Source organism: Neodiprion virginianus, chromosome 2 (assembly GCF_021901495.1).
Source record: "Neodiprion virginianus isolate iyNeoVirg1 chromosome 2, iyNeoVirg1.1, whole genome shotgun sequence".
Classification (NCBI taxonomy): domain Eukaryota; kingdom Metazoa; phylum Arthropoda; class Insecta; order Hymenoptera; family Diprionidae; genus Neodiprion; species Neodiprion virginianus.
Window position 1 is genome coordinate 7,855,092 of NC_060878.1, and position 23,568 is coordinate 7,878,659.

Here is a 23,568-nt window from a genome sequence, read left to right on the forward strand (position 1 = left end):
GATCCGACGGTGCTTGACTTACGTAGAATTTTTCGTGTAATCTTTGCGTTGCGACGAGAAGTTTGCCGGGGATCGTAAAACGATCCGTCCGACGATGCATCGAGTGTTGCGGAAAGGGCGGGAATTAAAACTGTTGCGATTTTTGATCCCTCGTGATTTTCGTTAATGCAAATAACACTTACCTGGCATAATATCCGTTATTTTTGAATGTGTGCGTTGTTTTTTTTTTTTTTCTTTTCTTTTCTGCATTTCTCATTCCGTTAGAAAGAGTGCGGAATACAATATTAAAAACGAAATGAAAATAAAATAAGTGTAAAAACTGATAGCAGCTGTGCGAGACACGTTGTAAAAAGGTGACTTTCTGTCGAACAAAAGTAAAACAAAATTTTATTACAATGAAAGAAGAGAAACGAACGAACAAATTGATCAATTAACCAGCGGTCTTTTTTTTTTCCTTCGAAATTACGAATTTATTTCAATTAAACTTCTCGTCAGTACAGTTTTTTCTTTTTCTTCTCGAGTTCCTGGTACGAAGTGGGACGATCAGGATCCGTTTTCTTGTTGTTCATTTGCGTTGCGAGAACGAAAATAAAAACGTCGACGATAATTGCGATGATTACGACGGTATCGATGAGAGGATGTTAATTAAGCCGAGAGTTGGATCAAACAAATCATAACCCTGAATTATTTATTGTTATACATACGCATATTTTGAAGTTCGGTTTTATCCAGACGTCCGCATTTGACTGACACTGAATTATGTTGTAAGAAATAAACGAACAATCGAACATATAAATAAATATTAATTAAACAATAGTATCCAAAAGTCGAATCTCTATCGCCACTTTAAATCAATTTTCGTTTCCATAAAAGGTTCACTTTAAAACGATTAAAAAGGTACATAAAGAAACGAGCAAATAAATGTAACAAGAAACATTATACATGTATATTTATATATACAATAAGTTTATAATATCTGTATACATACGTACATATTATACGTGACTAATACAAATGAATCGTGCAACGTGAATTTCATATGCGCGTGGTAGAGATTTACGAAAAAGGGATTAAGAAAAAAAAAAAAAAAAAAAAAAACGTTTGCCTGGTAAAAAAAAAGCAATATATGAACATGTATACATATAAATTGTAAATACACGCGCATACATGTATACAAAAAAAAATATAACATGTGTATACATATATATACATATATGTGTATATTTTTCTTCTCATTCGACGATTGGAAATGGAATATATGAACTTACACGCGTAATGAATATATAATATCGTCCATACATGTATACGTACTCATGTCAAAGAAAAAAAAAAGACGGTATACATAATAAATTTATATAACATTAAAGTGCAGGTATATTGAATTCCAATATCGACACACCTAATATATATATATATATTGAGTGCTGGTTCGCGGGTCCAAAAAAATGTAGCTTATTTTTAAATAAATTTAACGAACCGAAATATAAAATTTAAAAAAAGAATTAATAATAATAATAAATTTTAAACTAGGATACAAGTAAGAGATGAATATAATCGTGTATGAAAAATAATTAACAATCGAGTGATACAACATCGAGAGGCGCAACACGCAAAACCCGGGTGCGAATACATAATTTTGCACTCGTTTAGAATACAGACATATAACCTACATTATACTATATACATATATACATGCATACATACCTACCATAGAACGAGATTACCAATTAGAATCGAACCGATAATATATACATATGTTCAGGTTAACAAAAAACGCACAGGCACACACAAGCGCGCATAAATACAAACCTATCATTCAAGAGTGGTCCAATAAATTATTATAGAGTGTCGTGGTCCAATTCATAGTGGCTTAGAAGTTTAACGATTTGTATTTTTTACGACGGAAACGTATATGGAGGGAGAGATTCTTTCTTTCTTTTAACGTAATACCATACAGGTGGGATAATCAATGTAATATACATATATATATATACACACATACATATACATATAACATAATATTCATCATATTTTATATGATAAACGTACGAGAGAAGATTCAAAAACGTTTTAACAACGCTTGGAAATAACCACTTTATATGAACGTGAAAAGTATAGGGCGTAAGTAATTTTGAGAAAGTCGAGATCAAAAAAAAAAGAAAAAGAAAAAACAAAATTAACAAATAAGACGACAAAGGATATAACGAAAAAATTACTCCGACTAAAGTGTTTCTCGTGAATAATATTGTGATGAAACTAGACCAAGAAAAATAGAATTTATTCATTATCGAAAATAAATTGGATAATCATTGAATTACGAATGTGTAATAATAATAATAATAATAATAATAATAATAATAATAATAATAATAATACTAAAGAAAAGAAAGAGCGAGAGAGTGAGAGAGAGAAGATTTTCGCGAGTTGTATAACAGGTGTACGATAACGCGAAAGCGTGAGGAGTGTTTTGATCTTGATATTTTCAAGCGTTTCGAGAAGCATGGCATCGTCAAGCAGATACAGCAGCTACAATTGCCTCACTAGCTGGGACAGCTACGATAGGATTCCAAGGTATTTCTTATCCAAGGATAATTAACGTAATTAACACTTAGATTTTACTCTACGCTGCGTATGTATTCAGGCTATTACAATTAGTCGCGTATGGATCTGATACCAAGTATCACGTGTAGGACTCGTGATCGAGGTTATCGTCCTTCGACATTGCGCATAAGTTACGAATTTCATTCGTAATCAGCGGCCCCTCGCGGCTTAGCCCGCGTTCAAGTTTAACATGATAAAACGAAAATTTTATTCTTTTTATTGTAAAAAAAATTCTCCTCGCATTTAAGAATATTTGAATGAAGACCGATAATATCTGACCTAAGCTAAACCTCTATCTATAAGTTTAGTCAGCGTCCGGATAAGCGTGCGATCCCGTTCTGATTTGGCTTTCAAATATCGTTACTTCTCCGATACTATCGATCTGGTTGTAACGAAATGTAGCCTAAAACTTGGTCGGACGTTGTAGCTATTTACAGAAAAAAAAAAAAGAATTTACGTCAGAAATACTTTTGAGTTTTGTACTATACGTATATATAGCTGATACTCGCACGCCACCTATTTGAAAATTGTTGTACTAATTCAGAAAGCTTCGCGCGCGTGCGCACAACAACTCACCAAAGTTTCATCGTAATCGGATGAATTGTACAGTGGCGACGGACATTAAGCTAAAAATGAACGATGCATCGATTAATCGAGTGAAAAAAAAAATCAAACACGACTCGATTTGAATCAGTAAAAATTAATGGATTAATTGATCATTTCATATTTTTTTTTAAAACGGTTGCAACCAAAATTTCGTAACTTTCGGTAGGTTGTCTTAATGGCGAAAAAGTTTGATGATAATTTATAGTTTCATCGAAAATATTTTTCAATTCCACATAAAATTATTCATTTATCTTTCACTAATTGTATCAAATAGGTAGTTAGTATGCAATACAATGATAATAATTGATACTTTAATCACATAAATTGATTTTCTATTGCGTCGTTCATGGGAGTAAAAAACAAAAACCGATCGTGAGGAAAAATTATCGAGCCGGTCGATTAAACGAGTTTGAAAAATAATCGATCATACTCGACTGATCGTGAAAAAGTAATCGATTTAATCGATAATCTATTATTTTTGGTTTACATTTATGTATATTGCAGATGACGGTGGATAGTGAAGAAGAGAATTTTTTCGCACAATTTCTTCATTTTCAATTACAATGTCATAATCTTCAACAAAATAATCAATGAAAGCAAAAAACAATGGGACGAAAATCTTATCGAAGATTCTACGTTGCACGATTCGATACTTTTTCATTTATCTATTCATTTATTTATTTTTCTTCAACTTTCGAAGGAAAAAATTCTATTTGAAGACGAAATACGTACGTTCATAAATCGGATCACTTATTCGTTGTGAATTATAAAATTAGAGTTTCATTTGACTGCTTGATGACATATTGAAGTTTATCATTCGCATTGCATCGTGTATTAAATGAAACTTTGTCGTTCCTGTTGATAAATTATACAGATATCAGGTTCGTACGTTCGTGATCAATTTTTGACACTTGAATGTTATGATCGATAATTTAATACTTTCGGTTCATCGTCGAAATTGTTAATCTGCACGATACTGCATATGTTTATAACAAACTGTAGGATATTTTGCACGTATCAGTGCACACGCAGTGCGTGCAGAGGCAGCTAAATTGCATCCGACGAGTGAAAAAAAAAAGGAGGAGAATAAAATCCGTTTTTCACTGTGTTTTTATCTTCCAATATAAATACCGTGTGTTTGAGTAAAACCAACGCGTGACGATGACGTGATACGAAGAACGCTATTCCGCTAGTTTTAATTCTGTTTTCATTGTACTCGATTTTTCCCTTGAACTGCAGATTAATGCAGTGAACCAGATACGCTATTCGCTTCTAAATATTCCGCATCGTCGTTTTTTCATCTGCAACTCCAATTGACGTATATCAAACGGACCGATCGAATCAATTATTATAATACATGATAAAGGCCGATGTTTTCTCAATCGTCCTCTTGTTTTTTTGAGGAGAAAAAAATGGGCGAATTGACGACTGTTTGTTCTCTGTATTATTTGCCGTAAGAGGTACGATTGATTCTAAAGAAAAATTCGATGTTTCAACATTCTTTTGTAGCTGAGATTTCATAAATATGAATTTTCGTTTCCTTGTGAAAATGAAAATAATACTGGAAAAAATGTGCGTATAATTTTTTCTGAAATTTCCCAACTCCGAAAGGGTATCCTATTTTTTTCAGATTTTCTATTCAAGTGCTCAAATATTTATAAACGTTTAAAGTGGTTTTGAAAAGGACCTTTTTTAAAATTCTCAGAAACTGTATTTTGTATTTCAAAAATTTCAAAACCGGGCCGATTTTTTTTTTATCAGTTAAAACGTTGTTTGAACGGTCTGAAAATTCCCAAAAAATTCTCAAAATTTGTATTTTTCACTCAGAAGATTTCCATACCGATTCCATTATGGGGCGATTCTTGTCTATCGCGTGATGAAAATAATCGTGTAAAATAGCTCGAATGGTAAAATTCGACTCGTGTCGAAATAAATTATGACACAAAGGGACGGTTGGATGTGGTAGAGTCTGGACAATGTCGGTTTATGTCTATGAAACGGGGAACTAAATTGGCAATAAAAGCGTCTACTAACCGATTCGGGTCACACGGACGCTAAAAACCGTTTTAACTATTTGACTCAAGTGCGAATAAATTGTAAACGAATGTGATGAACGATAACATAAATATTATCCTTGAAGATGAATCGATCGAACCGACCGAATGAAAAGTTGGGAAAAGAGTAAAAATCGTTTAAAAATATATCCATCGATGATATTTGCTGAAAATTGTTTTAATAGGTAGTCGTTTGCAAATTTCTTTTTTCATGTGATTTCTTGAAATCTGCGGTAAAATGATGAAAAAAAAATGACTCCGAGCACATTAGAATAAGATAAAAACAATAACGTTTGTTCATTTTATAAGTTCTTATAAGCAAAAGCAATTCTCAAATTATCGGTACCTACCGAAGTAGTGAATAATTTTTAATATTTGGTTTCTTCTGCCACTTTGCTTTCTCTTAATTGAAATTAATCAAAAGTAAAATCAAAAGTCGGTAAAATCGCATTTGACAGAGCTGAAACATCGCTTCTTGAAGCTGGAAGAAACGGAATAACATGAAAAATGATCTAATCAACGACGAGAGAAACTTTATCCATCGCAATTATGCGGTATGGTGTCTATTATACCGGCGGATGCGGCGTAGAATCGGTTATAGCCGAGATTCGAGTCTCGAACAAAGCCTTACAATAATAATTAAAGGATCTCGTCAAGTTTTCACCGACTGAGAGAAACCCCGTGATTCGCGAGCCGTTCTTTTCTTCGTCTGACTCTATAATTTTTCCCTCGTTTTTCAATCTTACTCCCTCTCTCCCTCTTCAAACATCCCTCGGTTTTACCCTCTTTTCAAACGCTGCGTCAAGGAGTCAAGTGATGGGTAAATATTTGATCTTCTGTCTCTGCTGACAACCTCCCCGTGATTCTAACTACGACGACAAAATTTCCAAGACTGGGTTAAAGCGAGTAGCGATGGACCGAGTTGTCGCTCAAACGCGTTCAAAAATCCACCCAGCGTTTCTAAAAACCCATTTTCGTTATCTGCAACTGTGCTGGAAAAAAAAAAATAAGGCCTGCCAATGTATATTTAATATCTGTACATTGAATTGACAACGCGGGATATAAAATAACACTGGTCAACAAAGAAAAAAAAAATAAATTTCTCAGTTTTTATTTAAATACATCTATTTTAATTCTATACAACGAATAATAACGAAAATCTTCATTTGTTGCTTATAAAGTTCGTCTTTGTCTCTTTTACGTTGATATGTAATCACCGGTCAGCAGAAATTTTGATTTCTTCCTCGTAACTGATAAAAGGAATAGTAGGTTTATTATTGTACATGAAATTTGCTTTTGTAGAAACCACAACGATATTTCGGATTTTAAGAAAAATTACCTATTTTATCTAACTTTTTCTTGTAAATAAAAATTAAATATTAAACAAACTTCAGATTCGTATTTCAAATTTTTAATCAAAATGATTTACATTCGAAACTGAAGTTTGTTTAATTGTTATTTGCAATAAATGTTTGAGAAACTAGGTAATTTTTATTAAAATTCGAAATATCGTCCTGTTTTCTACAAAAGCAAACTTTATCTAGTAAACTTCTTTTTTCTTTTATTACCAGTTACATGAAAGAAATAAAAATTTGACGTCTAGAATCCAGACCCAAGATTCGTGCTGACCGTTGTGATTAATCTATTTACTATAAAAAATTTTATCTTACGCTTGAAATTTCACGTTTTTAGAAACAGTGTCTATAATTTGAGTGACATTGAGTTGGATATTTTTTTCAATTCATATAACAGGCAAACGTGAAAGAAAGGAGAGAGAAAAAAAATAATCACCGGAACTGAATCTCTCAACGAAGTGAACCGTGAAGTTATAATTTGATTCTTTTTACATCTCGAATTTGTTTGAAAGTTTGGAAAAATTGATTATCGATATAAGAAGTAAGTTTTCAAGATACAAGAATGGGGGGGTCAGTCAACTGTGATTTATTTCAAAGCCCGTGGTCGAGCACTTACTCGTATTGTTTCGCCAGAGTTTTATCGTGTTACAACTTTAAAAGCTTCGCATGTTCGCCGCCTCTCCCTAACAACGTATACCTATACCTTGTTATATCACTTCCTGTTGCCACGATGCTGAAGATTAGTAACGAAATGTCGGAGAAAATCATTATTGTGAAACTTTGCATTACGTACTTACAAACCATAAATTACTTTGCCGAAGGAGTAGCGAGTTTGCAAACTGTATAAAAATGTGTTTGGTAGCTTTACTGGATTGCAAACATTCCGGAATAGCATAATTTTTGCAAGCATTCCATAAGAACTCTGAGATTCATTCATTTATTTACCCATTTATTTGTTCATTTGTTTTACACAAATCCTGACAGTTGTAATTGTTTACCGATCACAAGACTCGTTGATCACAAAAAGAAAAAAAGGTACGATATAAATTTAATCAATTGCAAGCTCAGCGGTCGGTTATATTTTACAAGTTCAATTACCTTCTCTTTATTTAATTTTAAAATTTTTTTCTCAATCTCGTTACTTTTTATTCTTCTTCCTACTTTTTTTTTTTACAAACTAATTCTATAGCTCCTCGGGAATTCCGAGTCACAAATTTTTTTTATTCACAAACACGACAAGTCGTGAAATCTTTATGCTTGCACCGGAAGTTACGAAGCCGTTAGATATTCGAATCGAGAGCGGAAGCTGCTAGGAACGGCAAAGAGAAAATCACAGCCGTTTCTGCACAGAATCTGTAAGTTAGGTATTCGCAACAGCAACTCGTCGACCTAAATAATTCTGCAATACCTTCAGGACGGATTAAAGACGCTTGAGTGCTTTTTTTTTTCTTCTATTAATTTGATTCCCAGCATGCATCGTACACAGAAAAAAAGGGGCCGCCGTTTATTAGTTACAGTTGCCGAAAGAAAAACAAAGAAAAAAAAAATACGGTAAAATGGGTATCGTTAAAATATGATAGTTTGAATGGTTTTTAGAAGTTCGAGAAAATTGGGTGCAAGTAACTATTTAGTGTGAAAATTATAGTTGTCAATAATTTCATTTTGTTCCCGAAAGAGTGTTTGTCAATTTTAGTTAAACGTGACAGTAAAAAAATGTCTCGATCTATAATGAGGGTTTTATCGCTCCTGAAATCTGGTGTCACCTTGCCGTGAATCTTTTGAATGTTCTTGAAATTTTCAAATCTCCTGAAATATTTTGTAATCTATGAAATCTCTTGAAATCTTCTGAAATTTGCTGAAATCTTGTAAAATTCACTGAAATGCTCTGGAATCTTTTAAAATCATTGAAATCTTATAAAATCTCCTGAAATCCTTAGAAATATCTTGAAATCATTTACAATCTTTCGAAATCCTTAGAAATCCTCTGGAGTTTCTTGAAAACTTATGAAATCCTTTGGAATCCTCGAAATCCTCAAACCGAGTTCAATTGCACCATTTTGAATAGAGTGAATTCGTTCTTATTTCACACTGAGAAAAATTTTTATTTCCGGCTACCGCTCAGTCCTTAACTATTATCATTTTTTACCACAATCGAAAAATATAGTTGTAGGTAGAAAATGAAAATTAGTTTTCTAAAAAATTTAATGCCCGTGCAACAATAAATCGACGTTAAAGCCTTGTTTAACTAAAAAAGTAGAGTAAACCTCAGAAACTGATTTTGCGTTGCAACAACCAAAAAAGGATCGACGTACCTCGTTTTTCGTAATCCCAACCATATTCAAACAGTTTTTTTAACGATGCCTGTTTTACTAAATTTTTCTAGTAACTGTAACAAATGAAATTTTTCTCAGCGCACGAATCTCAAAATGATAAAAGTGCCGAACTCTCGTAAGTCGCGTGACTGTCTTTTCGCTCTTTCGTCGCGGAAAATTAATGAAATTAAGTTTTTTCTTATAGAAAAAAAATCGCATCGCGACTCGATCGATCCAATCCTCGCCGGTTGTCACGGTTTTATCACCCGATCGCATGCCGGATCTTGTTGATCAATCGAGGCTCTGTCAAATTGACTCAGCCGTGTTGACAACGACCCTCTTAACCCTGTCACTGCGCACAGGGATCAGGGAATCCTGAGTGTTGGTTATACGCTCGACACACGCGTCTCCACTTCCGCCTTGATTGTTTCGGGGATTTTCAAGCTCGTACAATTATTCTATTTGTATTTCGGAACGTCTTAACATGTCATGTCGGCACTTCGTTAGCTGCTCGAATCTTGAACGCGTCTAAGTTTTTATACCTTTAACCATCATCGATGAATTGCGCAATCCAATTAAGCGAATTCAAGCTAGGTACCTAATTTGTCTCAACTTTACCGCGCACGAAAACAACTTTACTCAGGAGACAAATTGACTCGATATTGCTTCCAACAAAACTAATTGCTTCGCTAATTATATACGGAGATGGAAAATTTCATGGGCAAATCCATCGTGTGCTTGTCACGATTATTATTTCACTTTCTTTTCATTATTATTCACAGTTATTTTCGATCCCATATGTAATAATTATTCGTTTTAAATTAGAAAGTACGGTGATTGTACTGTAGATATGTAGTTGTAAACGATTACAAAATTCTAATTAATCAAGTGTTTTACACGATTACTTGTGATGATCGCAGTCTGAATTAGGGATTCATGTATAGAACGTGATTGAACACAGTTTAAAAATGTCTCAACGATACTAGTTCAAATAACATTTTTTCTAAATGAAAGTGACTGTGATTAAAAAAAAAAAATTGTGAAAACACTAAATTTCGACTGTAAAGTCGTGTTCGTATCAACATCATTAAAGAAACTACGTTAATTCTACAGTAATTTTTCCCCCTGACAAAAGTCAATATAGCTTCTCCGAATCTGATGAACAAATATTAACTTAATATTCTAACCGTGATAACGAAGACCGAGATAAATTTTTAATTGTGCTTTATTTTACACTCTATCTATTTCATTTTTCACCATAACCAATGAATACCTAACAAACAATATATCATAAGTATGAAAATACATTTTCGTTCCATTCCAAGTCGACAACTTTAACCGTTATTATAACTTCACTCTTTCCACCGTAAGATTTTTTAATATTCATTATTTAGTAAGTAAAATATTTTTCAGCGTCATGAAAAACGAAACTCACCTACAGGCCGCCACATTTTCGAATTTTACGGACATCGTCCGAATCCGGGGGATATTTCCGGGCACCATCCGAGTCGCCTGTACCAATTAACCGCGTAGCCCAATTCGCGCCAAAACCACCCTTCTCCTTCAGTGTGTCTCGCGGCCGAGGTAAGCCACCAATTAAGGTGACGAATAGCTGCTGTCTCCGGGCAAGATTGGCTGCCCGAATCACAGTCAAGACGCCGCGACGTGTCTTATATATATATATATATATATATATATATATATATATATATATATATATATATAAGAGGTATATAAGCATACGTGTGTTATGCATACATATAAATTGTGCAATGCACGGGCAGCAGAGATTGGAGAATTACGAGCGTCGAAATCTGACGAGTTGAAAATCGAATCGATTCGAATCTTGAAAGTAATCTAAATATATTTTTTTTTATCACAATATCCCGAACCGTGTTCTCTTTCGAATTCTGCTCACCTTCCTGGACACCTAATACAGGAAATCTGGATTTACGTTCTTTTCAAAACCCATTGAAATCGCTCAAACGATGTTTTGCAATTTCGTGACACCGCTGAATTCTAATTTATAACCGTCGAAGTCGCGTGGAATCCGTTTGGTATTTAATAAAAGTAAAAATTTTACTCTGCGTCATTTAACCGAAATGATAAAAAAAATTGTTGATTTTGCTTTACTTGCAAGAAAAAAAAAAAAAAATATATATATCCATCTCAATTAACGCTTTCCGATAAATAATAAATGAAGTATCGTAAACTGTGAGTATTTCAGAAAAATTTTTATCACTTTATACACTAAAGTTGGCGCTAAAAATTCGTCAAAATTCAAAGATTTCTCTGTAATCGTACGAAATTTCAAGAAAAAATTTAAATAAAAAAAAAACAAATAAAACCGTAACCAGTTTCGAGCTGTTTTCTGTTTGCGGCGGGGGGGGGGGGGGGGGGGGGTCACCTGTTATACATGCGGATAACCGGGGTGAAAATGACCCAAGAATTGCACGAGCTTACGGTTAACGCACCGCGGCAAAGTTTATTGACCGGAACTGACCCCCGCTCAAGTGTCAGAAATTGTTAGCCAGTCATCGGGTGGGCGAACCTCGAAAGTTTGCTTCGATTACACAATCAGGCTATGTATGCTACGGCTGATTAATGGATCGCAAAACGCGAATTAACCGCCCCTCCTATATTATATCATAAAAGAAATTAATTGCTCCTTAATCATTGTAATTTTCTTCAGCCATAGATTACGTGCAGGCACCGCTTTTCCGATTTAGAGGAGCAATTTCGAAAATAGCTAAGATTTTTCTGGAATTATTTTCTCCACGCGGGAAATCACTTCTTATCCAAAACGATGCTGAAAAACAAAATCAGCGGCCTTCTAGCTTACACAGTTTCAAAACCCCCCTGCTGTACTCTTTACTGCCTCCCTCCTTTGCAAACATAATTGTGACGAATGAACAATTATTATTATTATTATTGTTATTATTATATTACAGATGTATCGTAGGTCTAGAATTTTACTTGCGAGTCCCTTTAATACCGTAGAATTCACCCGTTGATCATGTATTTTATACAGAGGCGATTCGATTTTGTGTATTTTTTCATCTATATTCATAGTTGACCGTTCATTTATCAAATTATGAAATTTGCTTAAATTCATCGAGCGAAACGAGAAGAAACATTTTCACAAATCTTTCTTTTTACAAAAATTTTCACCATTATGTACTGTACATACATACACGATACGGAATTTTCATAATTGGAAACTTGAACTTTGACCCGAAGGTGAAGAAGAAGGAAGTTCGGAATTTGGATGAGAAGATGCAACAAAAAGAAATAAAAAAAAAAAAAATTGAAGCTGAAGCACAATTTGAATTGACCGTTCGGTCTTTTCTTTTTTTAAATAAAGAGAAGCAAATCTTGCACAAAACTTGATATTATAACTCTACAGATGCAGATATGCGAATAAAGAAGTTTTGTGGTAAAAAGACTCTTGCGATTTTCATGCAATTTCAGGTGTAATACCATATTATTCGACATTTTCATTTTTTTCCGTATCGCTTATCTAATTTCTATAATTACTATACAGCTCGACATTTTATTCGGTAAACTGTTTTTTTTTATAAATCATACATATCATCCGAGGAAAAATTTATAAAAGTTTTTAAAAAAAGCAGAGAAAAAAAAAATTGAAACGCAATTGTAATCTAGATGCTCGGCATTATTTATTCGCAATTTTTCGCACGTCGTCTTATATTATACAATTAAAGAATTGAATCACCGCAATAATCACGGTACGTTTCTTCATTCAAGATCATAGAATATTTTCCTATACTTCTTACGTTAAAGGGAAGAAAGCTTTATTCAGACATTCATTGCTGGTTCTATTTTAAGCAATAAATAATTGTCAAAAGCTCGATATTGCACGCATAGCAGACCATGTATCCCATTTGTGATTAAACTGTCTCGATTGCTTTTCGCAAATCCTTAGCAAAGCCTCCAGTTGAACAATTTCAATCAACGAAGAAGAAAAAAAAAAAAAAAACACTAACCCACTCAGCAAAGGCGAAGAAGTTGTGATTAGCAAAAAAAAAAATAAAATTGTGATTTAACAAACCGATAGTGAATTTTATCCCCTCGTTCATCAAGTTCGTTAATATTTTCCATTTTCATATTTGCAAAAAAGCAATTGCAACAGCGATTCCGTACGTATTGTATGCATATAGAATAAAAAGCATTTGTAACACCTCTTGCAAATTTAACTCATCGGCTAGTAATCGCCTCGAATCGCTGTACTAATTAGTAAAACAATGCTTGCGTAATTAACTCAACGCAACGCGTATAAATTACAAATTATACGTTGTATTAATTATTTTAGTTTGTATAGGAATACTTGCGGCGTAGGTGACGTGAAACAATGTAACAACATGTTGCATATTATCGGTAATCGGAAACGAAATTCGGTTTACTACAACTTTTTTTTTTGCATTTCCGAGTTACTTCGCTTTACGCTGATTGAAAATTCGCAATAATTGCAACGGCACTATAGCGGTATGTATTAATGAAATTTTATACAATTAAAAGCAATGTAAAATTACGCAAGTGAAATGAAACAACAATTACATTGAGATTTGAAATCAGATGCATCTGTGAAAATTCTTTTATCACCTTACTTCTCGAATTTTACCCTATCGAAACCTAATTTTTCGTAACTTTGCTCTGTCGTAACTTGAATTTTCGGAACTTTGAGCCGTCGGGTTTCCGCCCATTCAAAACTTTGTCGTTTCTTCAAAGTTTGATTTCCTACCCCCAAGTTTCGCCGCCAAAAAATTCCTAATCAGCCGCTTTCCGAACCTTTCAAATTCGAATCTCAAACTCGCCCCTGCGTATATGTAAGATTTTCGTAAAATTCACGAAGGTCATATTCGCAATACAGAAGATAAAAAAAAAAAAAAAAAAAAAAAAACTACGTGCAGTTACAGAAATTTTTCTTATCCTTACGCCTCCGTTTCCGCGTCTTATACTTTACGACACGTTACGCGTTTGCTTCTTCTTCTCTCACCTCCCATTTTTCCTCCCCCCGCCCACCTTTTTCTCCCTGCAGACTTCCTTCCATTCACCAACCTACTTAAATCTTTCGTCGACGACTATAAGCCACAAATAAAGCGAACGCGTTCCCCAAGGGGTTATCGGACTCTTCCAATGTCGGTGCGCGGGCATCGCTATGTCTGGGGTTAAAAAAGAAGAAATTTTCAAAAGAGAACACGGGGGCTGATCGAATCACGAGACTCGTGGGAAATAAGATCTACCGGATCATATCCGCGCCTCGGCTTATATACTCCTGCACTCCGTTCTTCTACCTCGGGGGGGGGTCTTTAATGGGGGCAGAGAGGGGAAGTAAATAAATAAATGAATAAAAAAGGAACTCCGCAGAGATGCGGCTCTCTGTAATCCAATTACTTAAATTATTATACTTTTTTTAATGTATCTAAGGCGAGATGCGACCGCATTTCTTGATCCAAAATTCTCCCCCAAAAGCTCACATTGAGATGGATTTTTAAACTTTTCCAAGTCTACGGCTGCAGGCGAACCAAAACACGACTCGATCTCACAATTTTTTTGAATTTATTTTTCTTTTTTTTTTTTTCTCACGAAACTTTGAAAACTTGTTTTTATCACATTACGGCGGATATTAGAACCGTCCGCACAATGTATCAAAAGCACAAATTTGTAGAAAATTTCACTGTTTTTAACTATGTGAATTGTTGAAGTACAGAGCGAGAAAGAAATCTTTGATATCAATGTCGAGATAACTTGTCGCACAGTACGTATACCTCGTCATAAGCAGACTTTAAAAACATGTCGCACAACCGCGAACCGTCCGACCATATTCCGACTCCCACCACTGATTTCTGAGGTCTGAACCGCACCCAAACTTTCTCGCTTCCGTAGCCGCGTATTCGCCTTCGAAATTAATCCTCGTGCGGTATCCGTAAATTTCGACGACGGGCAATCGTATGTCCACCATTAATGTTCGCCAAGGCGTAGCCCCGTATAAACGTACAGATATAACAGGTATTACCCAGATAATGATACAGCGACGTCGGAACTAGGGAACAGTTTTTGATTGCATAACGCGGAAAATCGTTCTCTCTCTCTCTCTCTCTCTCGATCTTTCTCTCACTCTCATTCACCCTTCGTCACGGGGAAACCTGAGACTTTATTTAAATATCAACGGGGTTTTGATTTCCCAGCGTTTGTCGTGCGCGACAAAGAACTTTCATTGTCGGGACGGTGAAACAGCTTCGCAAATCTCCCCATCCGTATCTCCTTTTCGCCATTCATCCATCCATCCATCCTCTTCCCATTATACGAGTACGTATACCTCCATGGGCAATTCTTTTCGCTATACCCTTCCCTCTCGATTCGAGTGTGTTCCTACCTAACTCGTATAATATACCGAACGAACGGACGGTCACGCAGCCTCGAAAATAACAAAGAGACCCCTCGTCCCCCTTTTATTTCCGCAATGAGCAGAAAGCGAGCGACTCCTTCCACCGGCTAAAATACATAATTATTTCGAGTTCCTTTCGCGAACGGCTCCGTAGAACGACGGTAACTTTATTTGCGTATTTAATAAGTAATATAAAAAAAAATATATATATATATATGACTTTTCCAACAGAGTTTTTTTCAGTTAAAAAAAAATATTCTGTCAAAGATGAGGGTTCTACGTTTTTTGGAAGATCGCGCTGATTCGATTTTTCACTTTTTTACATTTTTTTTCAATTTTTATGTTTATGTTTACGTATTTTTGTGTGTGTGTGTGTTTTTTTTTTCTTCCGACGTGCATACGTCACGCGACACTCGTCTTTGCGTGGAATTCAATTGTCCGCGTGATCATGCCCAAAATTGGAGTATGAAACAAACGGAAGAAAAATACGAAGGAAAAATTATCCAGACAAAATGATTCGTTCTACAATTAAGGTTCAAAAGCTGCATGGACAAGTTTAATTTTAAGGGAAAAAGATATGATGTAATACGTATAAATGAAAAACAGTTTAAACACGTAAACTTAAACCGAAAAATCTCGATTATTATTCATAACTTTAATGTATAGACTATTTATAATGTTTTTCAACTTTTATTCAATAAGCAAAAGTTTAACGCAATTTCTCAAACTCTCAATTTATTTAAATAAGACTTTCCTCCTCGGTTTCGTGCAGTTTATCTTCTCAAAATATAACGAATGCAAAATCCGTAAATCAGATTGACCAAACATTATGATGTTCTCGTTAAAAAAGTAGAACAATTAACGATATAATACGAACTTTCTAAAATGATCAACAATATATCACGAGGTATATTTCTATAAACTAAATTCGTAACGATCGATTGAAGTTTCACTCTCTAGCTCTGAATTGAATAAAAAAGAAAAACTGTGTCTTCTCTTTTGCCTAAGAATGACCAAAGACGATGAGTTTTCGATTGAATCGATTACTTTTTCCCAATTAGTCGAGTGTAATCGATTATTTTTATTCGACTCCATTAATCGATGCATCGATTATTCTTAGCTTAGTGGCCGTCGCTACTTTTTTTACACATATAATATATCTATTCATGCATTTTTGACTATCACTAGCCTCACTGCAGGTACAGCGAAATATTGCAAAATCAATATCGCTGTACATATCATACGTATGTACATACAAAGAGGGAAATGTAGTAAAAAATATTACATCCGTATCGATTCGGGTTATTTTTTATTATTTTTGTTTTTTATACATCCGACGTGCACACGTCACGCTAGACTCGCCTTCGCGTGGAATGGAATTTTTCGCATGTATGCTACGACAATTATCACCGGATCGAAACCCCGCGTCCGGGGGTCATATCGCCGACCATTAAGGGCGGTACATTCAATGATTTATGCGCACATCTATTCTTTACCGTAGAATATTTTAACCTGCGTACAGTGTAGGTATATCTACACCTATGTATGTATGTACACACATTTTGATTAGGATCGTAAAGCACGCGATGCGTTAACTCGTTCCTACTTTGGACATACTAATTATTACACAGTGCAATATTGTGGCATGCGTTTAGTTAATTGATATTGCAAAGAAATATTGTTGATAACCAAATTTTTCCGTTCGTTTATTTTTACAGATTTTTATTCATACCTCTGTCAAATTCATTTATTAATTATTACAATTTTGAAAATTTCACACGGTTATTCGTACAATTTCATTATATTTCGCTGGGCATGATCATTTTTCTAAGTATAATACAGAGGCATCGTAATTGGGCTGAATATGTGAGGAAATCGATCCGAATGTCCCTGAAATAACCGCTGCACCAAAACGTAGGTATTATTATAATGATTTGAAAATAATTGGCACGATTCAATAATTCACTTACGAAATCGTAATTCTTTGTTCGTTTGATCGGTCCGATTCAGAGTTTCCCATGCTGACCTCCTAATTCAATCGATAACCAATCACTTTTTCTCACAATCAGTATAACTGCAGCGGAAGTAATAAATATCCATTGCAGAGGGGGAAAATTTCATCAATATACTGTATGATCGTCGTGTATGTAATAACCGAATTTGTCAAAAACTGATTACAGATTTATCGCATCAAGAAAGAAGAAGTAAAGTTCTTCTTGCACCGAGAGAAATTTTTATTTCCGGTTTCCGCTCAGTCCTTAACTATTTTCATTTTTTATCACAATCGAAAAATATAGTTCTAGGTACAAAATGAAAATTAGTTTTCTAGCCGTTACCGGAAAGTCTAGTATCCGTTGCTATTCTTTCTCGTTACGATCACCGTTGCTATATTTTCTTGCAACTGTTGCGAAAATTTAATGCTTGTGCAGCGACAAATTGACTTTAGAGCCTTGTTTAACTAAAAAAGTAGAGTAAACCTCAGAAACTGATTTTGCGTTGCAATTACCCAAAAAGGATCGACGTACCTCGTTTTTCGTAATCTCAACAATATTCAAACAGTTTTTCTAACGATACCTGTTTTACTAAATTTTTCTAGTTACTGTAACAAATGAAATTTTTCTCATTGTGTAACGCAATCTTGTTGATTTCTTAAATTTTCTACCCTACGATATAATTTGTTTAAAATAAGGCTCGCTTAATTTACTAACAAATTCTTTTTTTATTTGACTTGATAAAATATGGTTATTATCGTATCGAAATAATACTCTATATAATGACAAGTCATTTCTACCCTATCAAATTATTCAAGACTTGTAATTCTGAGGTTTGATTACACGCGGAAAACATTCGATAAATTTCAGTTTAGATGCATGAATATTATGTATAATAATAATGAAATTCCTAACGATGACATCCATTGTCGAAGTATCGTATAAAGCCGAGCTTGGACTCCTGCTGTTGAAATAACCGAGCGCTGATCTGCTGAATCTAAACAATTCAAGGCGAATTAACGACGTGATTAACTAAAGTAATGCATTCGCCATTATTACACAACGTCACGGGGAAATTTTATGCTGCTATATAATAATAACGATATCGTAGACATCATATATCGATCGTTAGAATTATGAATATAGCAAAGTGATGCCACCTTAATTTTTGTTGCTATATGTATAGGTGAATGGTTTATACGAAAAGAGCGTTACAAAAACTCTCCATAGCGATATAAGCTTGACGGAAGAATGATTTATTAGCGTTTATTAATAGATCACGCGTATAAAGCGAAGAGGAAGCTATAATCGATGGTTCAAAAGTGATTTACATTGATTAAGTGACGAATGATCGTTATAATTATCGCATTTTGAATTAATCGTCGATAATTCTATTATCGTCGCTCGATCGAAACGCGGTGGGGTTAAAATTCCGAAAGTGCCAAATACTGACTTGTCTTGTGGCGAAACTTGAAGTAAAGAAATCAAACTTTTATGAACAACAAAATTTCGAATGATTGGAAACCTGAGGGGTCAAAGTTTCGAAATGCACGATTTCAAACATTCAAGTTACGATAGAACAAAGTTCCGACTAAGTAAAATTTCGAAAATTAAAAGTAAAAAAATTAAAAATTCATCAAGCCGGAAATTCACGGAACCAAAAATCTTCGATCATTTAGAATTTCGGATTGTTTGGGATTTTTAAATTTTCGGAACTTTGTCCTTTCGGAATTTTGCCCTTTCAAAACTTTGACGTTCCGTGGAAGTTTGATTTCTTCACTTCATGTTTCGCCACCAAAAAACTTTTGAATTGGGCGCTTTCGGAACTTTTCAAATTCCAAATCCGTATTGCATGCATTGGAGATCTCCTATAAAATTAGTCATTTCATATTACATGAATGTAATTTGACGAATTCACAGCCTCGTTGAAAGCCTTAACAACCTATTGTACCTGCTGTCTACAATATGTATTATACACCATACAATAATACACGTATTCAAATCATTCGGTTGCGCGAGCAGACCAATGGAAGCATAATTGTAAGCTTGAAAACGCAAACGTCGTTGAATATTAAAACCCTTGTGCAAATGGATGAGAATTATTCGTGACCGAAATTGAGGGAGTTTGATTTGCCAAAGTAAAAGAAGTTTGAGGATATTCATTTGGCGAAGAAGCCTCCCCGTCATTCGCGAAACCTTAATGCTGCTGCATCGAGTTCCCACAACGTCCCTCGCAGTCTCTGCACTCGTTCAAGTATCATTATTCCAATTACCCCAGCTGGCACTTCACGGAGGGTGCAAAGTGCAAGGGCGAACTGCATCGGTACGGAGGAGAAGGATTGCATTAATTAAAGTTAGGCTGCACGTGCAGGTTTCTCCGTTAATTATTCCTCTTCAAAGTTATACGCCTACGAGGAATTTATTATTGGCAATAGTTGCGCTCGGGATGCGAAAAGAAAAGTCGAATCGGCGATATTCCGACACCTTGATTTTCAGTCAACGCGATTTGTTCTAACAGCCAACGACGACTGGTAACACCTATCGATGTGTCTCGAACAATTATAGTTGAAACGACTATGAACGGACTGTGCAGCACTAATTCGATTAAACCTGAACAATTTATCATTGGAACGATTTTATACTTATGCCACCTTATGCTTATGGTTCGTCACATCAAAAGTTTCCAGTCAACTCATTTCAGCTTCTGTTAACCTTCCACGATTGGGAAGCTTGAAACCGTGCCAATTTCTAACACACCCTTGTATTACTGACACGGTTTCGAAGTTTGGAGAAAAGGCCGTTGCCAAGCCTTGTTTGAATCCTTTCAAACTTTGGCTGACGGCTCTTGAATAGAATAGAAAGAGAGAGAGAGAGAGAGAGAGAGAGAGAGAGAGAGAGAGAGAGAGAGAGAGAGAGAGAGTAAGAGACAGAAATTTAGAACTAAAATTCTCCGTCACACGGTGGATTAACTTGTTTAACAGAGTATCTTACGCCATAATTAGTTATCAATTTGTGCAGGTGTTATTAAAGTAGAAAAAACTGGCGATCAACTTGCGTAGAATATCCCGCGGGATAGTGAGGAAGTCTACAATTAAACGCTTGGAATGAGTAAAATTTTCATTTATCCCGCGCGTTATTCAAAAGCGGACGGATAAAATCCGTCGACACGTGCGGAGTTTGGATAAAGGTGTTTGAAAAAGATATATAAGCCGGAGGATGGAATATGACTTCCTTTATTCCTCTACCCGAAGCAATTGACTTACGGATTTGCTCTTCTTTGCAAAAACTGTAAAGCCCCAAAGACACGTCGCGATTCGATGTTCTTTGACCGAGCCAATCCGTACGTTCCGACCTTCGATTTCCGGGCAATATTACGAGCCCTGCAACCGGCACACACACGGATCGGCAAATTCGAAAATCCCTGCGCGCAACAAAGGGTTCGTCGAGAAATGCAACAGCATACGTGTACTCACGACTCGGTTAAAGTCATCGGAGTCAAGGGAATCTCTGCTCGAGACGAATCGACCCACCACGTCATTCGGGCAAAATTTAGCTACTCCGACAAGTTAATTTACCACCCCTTACCATGTATACCGACTCAATTAATTTTCCAACTCCCGCTGACTCGCAAGGGTTCTGAAATTTGCAAACGCTACTGTGTCGGAACTCCTCGTCCCACGTTTCAGTCGGGATGGAACGGATGATCGAAATTCGGATTGACCATCGTAGAATATAGATAACGCGTCGTTTGGGATCAATTTCGAAAAATTCTCTACTCGTAATCGTAACAACTTCCGAACCATTCAATTACTCCCAAGTTTCAGATAGAAGTTACGACGTCTTATCGATAGAAGAACCTTATTGTACCACTTGTGACCATAAACTGGTTCGATTAGTCCATACCGGGACTGTGACCGAGACCGGAACATACGTCTTGTAACATCTACATCCGGAAATTGTCGTATTCCGAAATAGTCAAGATTCGGAATGATTCGCGTGCCTATCCAGGAGTAATCCTGGCTATCCAGACGGGTTTCGTGATGGATTTTTAATACGCTCAAGGTGAGACGAGAGCAACCGACTGTAGTCTGAGGGTGGTGTAATCAGCGATGAGATTAGCATAGAGATTAGAAGATCTCGAAACATGCCGAAAGCTCGAGGACCTGGACCGTGGGCTTCAAGTGTCCGTGTAATTGATCCACCTCGGATGATGTTGGATGTGCCGGACAGTCCGGTTCGTCTCCCCGTATAAGTCCCGAAACTCACCCTTCCATGCGGGATGGAAAGAGCTCTCAATCAAATTCATGCACTGCGACAATTCTCGGCAGCTTTTCACTCTATTTTTATATCATGAGCTGTGTGATAATTGAAGACAAAAAAAAAAAAAACTTGCCGTTATACGTACGCCGGACGTTGGGATGAGTTTGCCCTTCGATGGTTCGCGAGAAATCATGCAGAGGCACCGGAGGAATCGTTATTAATTTAACGAACTCCAAACTGCTGACTCGCCACTCAATTCTTCCCACCTGAATCAATTCCACTGATCGACGGGTGGATAAGCGTGATGATGAGCGACGGAAAAACTTTATTTAGTCACTCCCATTGAATCGAGTGTTTCATACGCCAGTCAACCTTTTTTCGCTATGTCCAGTGGTCCTGGAAATGTCCTGTAATTTTGTTTGTATTTCAATATTACCGGAAACTATCCTAGAATTTTTCTTGCGTCCTGGAAATATTCTATTTTCAATGTCATTGAATAACCTGAAAACGTCCTGGAAATGTCATTGAATTTTTTGAGGATTTTTTTACCGGACATCACGAACATGTTGTACCATTTTTTTTATTCTGCATCTGTTAAATTGCGACAATTTATAATCCAACGCAACTGACACAGTGAAAATATGGTTTATCGATTAAAGCCCCTCGTCGTCTGTTCCCAAATTACACTCCGTATAATACTCATGGAAGTCTCGGTGCACAGACGAGTTCATTCCATCGTTTCGAAACGTGTCGCAACTGTTCGGTATTCGATTCATTTAAAAGTGTAAGCAGGTGAAAATTGGCCGTTCCCTTTCGCCCTTTCTTTCGCAAGAGCTAAAGCCGCTACCCTTAATATAAAAGTGGGGTAATCCCTCCTCCCGGATGGGGATTCGCTCCTCTCATTCTTCTTCTTCTTTCTTTTATTCTTGTCCCTGCTGCCACCGCGTTTGTAATCGAATTGCTGACCCAGTTTCACCGATTATTTCAACAACTGTATGTTCGAGGCCATTTTTATTCACTGTCGAACGGTACTCAGTGTCGTCGATTATGGTTATGAGGATAGTTTCATCCTGAAATACGTTGCACAATGGGTTCTAGAATACGAAGGACGCCTTAGGTACGATCACGACAACTCTTCGTTGTGATAAAACTCTCAATCTCGGAGCTTTTATATACTTTTCACAAAATTTCGACGATCTTTGTAAAATTAAGTCGTATTACCACGCCTCGGTCGATTTCTGTTATAAAAAGCAAGCGATAGTATGAAGAGAACAACAAAAACTCCGCTGGCGTGCGTGTATAAAAACAGAACTGATGACCGCACGGTTCCAATTACATTTAGCACACCTTTCTCACACAGGTGACATGAAAATTATCGCCCGTAATGCATGACAGTGGTGAACGAAGATCTATAGAAATCGAGCCGCGATTAAAGGCCCGAATGCGAATGAATATATCGAAGTCGAAACATGTGTTCCAGCTTTTTTCGTCAGTTCCATAAGATGTATGAAGATACGTTCGTGTGGTCCTTAGCAGGGTTGTTTTTGAATTTTTCATCAATTTGAAAGCGTTTAAGCCCCTGGGAGCCTTAAAATTCAAAAATAACCCTATTGAGAACCACCCTAATGTATATCCTTGTGCAACATGTGTATCGGTTTTGGTATCAGAATAAAATTCAAAAATCCCAGGTGCTGAAGCAGTCCTGTTACATGTATCGTATCTTGCGTTTACGGAAATTGGCATTCTTGCAATTTCCCATGCGGCGATACCGACACACTCTCACCGCCTAGCCTGCCCGAGCTTTTATCGATGCTTGAGGCTCTTTACGGTTAGCAAAAGAATTATTTCACAAGTACTCCAGAAAAAATACATACACATGCGACTACTCTGTACGTGATACTTTCGAAAAGCAATCTTTCTCTCGCGTGTTGCGAATACGCTGCGCGTCAAACGTTTACTATGTTATACAGGTACGACTAC

The 23,568-nt window shown here is 35.9% G+C and overlaps 1 protein-coding gene across 12 annotated transcripts in view; it reads left to right on the top strand.

The window, feature by feature from the left end:
* Positions 1–23,568, top strand: part of LOC124298902 (potassium channel subfamily T member 2) — a 170,162-nt gene that overhangs the window by 100,087 nt on the left and 46,507 nt on the right. The window contains exon 1 of one of the 12 annotated variants that reach the window (XM_046751538.1): positions 1,163–2,571. The exons of 10 other annotated variants lie outside the window; for them this stretch is intronic. In XM_046751538.1, the coding sequence (XP_046607494.1) occupies positions 2,501–2,571 (71 nt within the window). In that variant the 5' untranslated portion in view covers positions 1,163–2,500. Of the gene's footprint in view, positions 1–1,162; positions 2,572–23,568 lie in introns of those variants that run through there. One more of the 12 variants, XM_046751539.1, reaches the window with a different exon arrangement.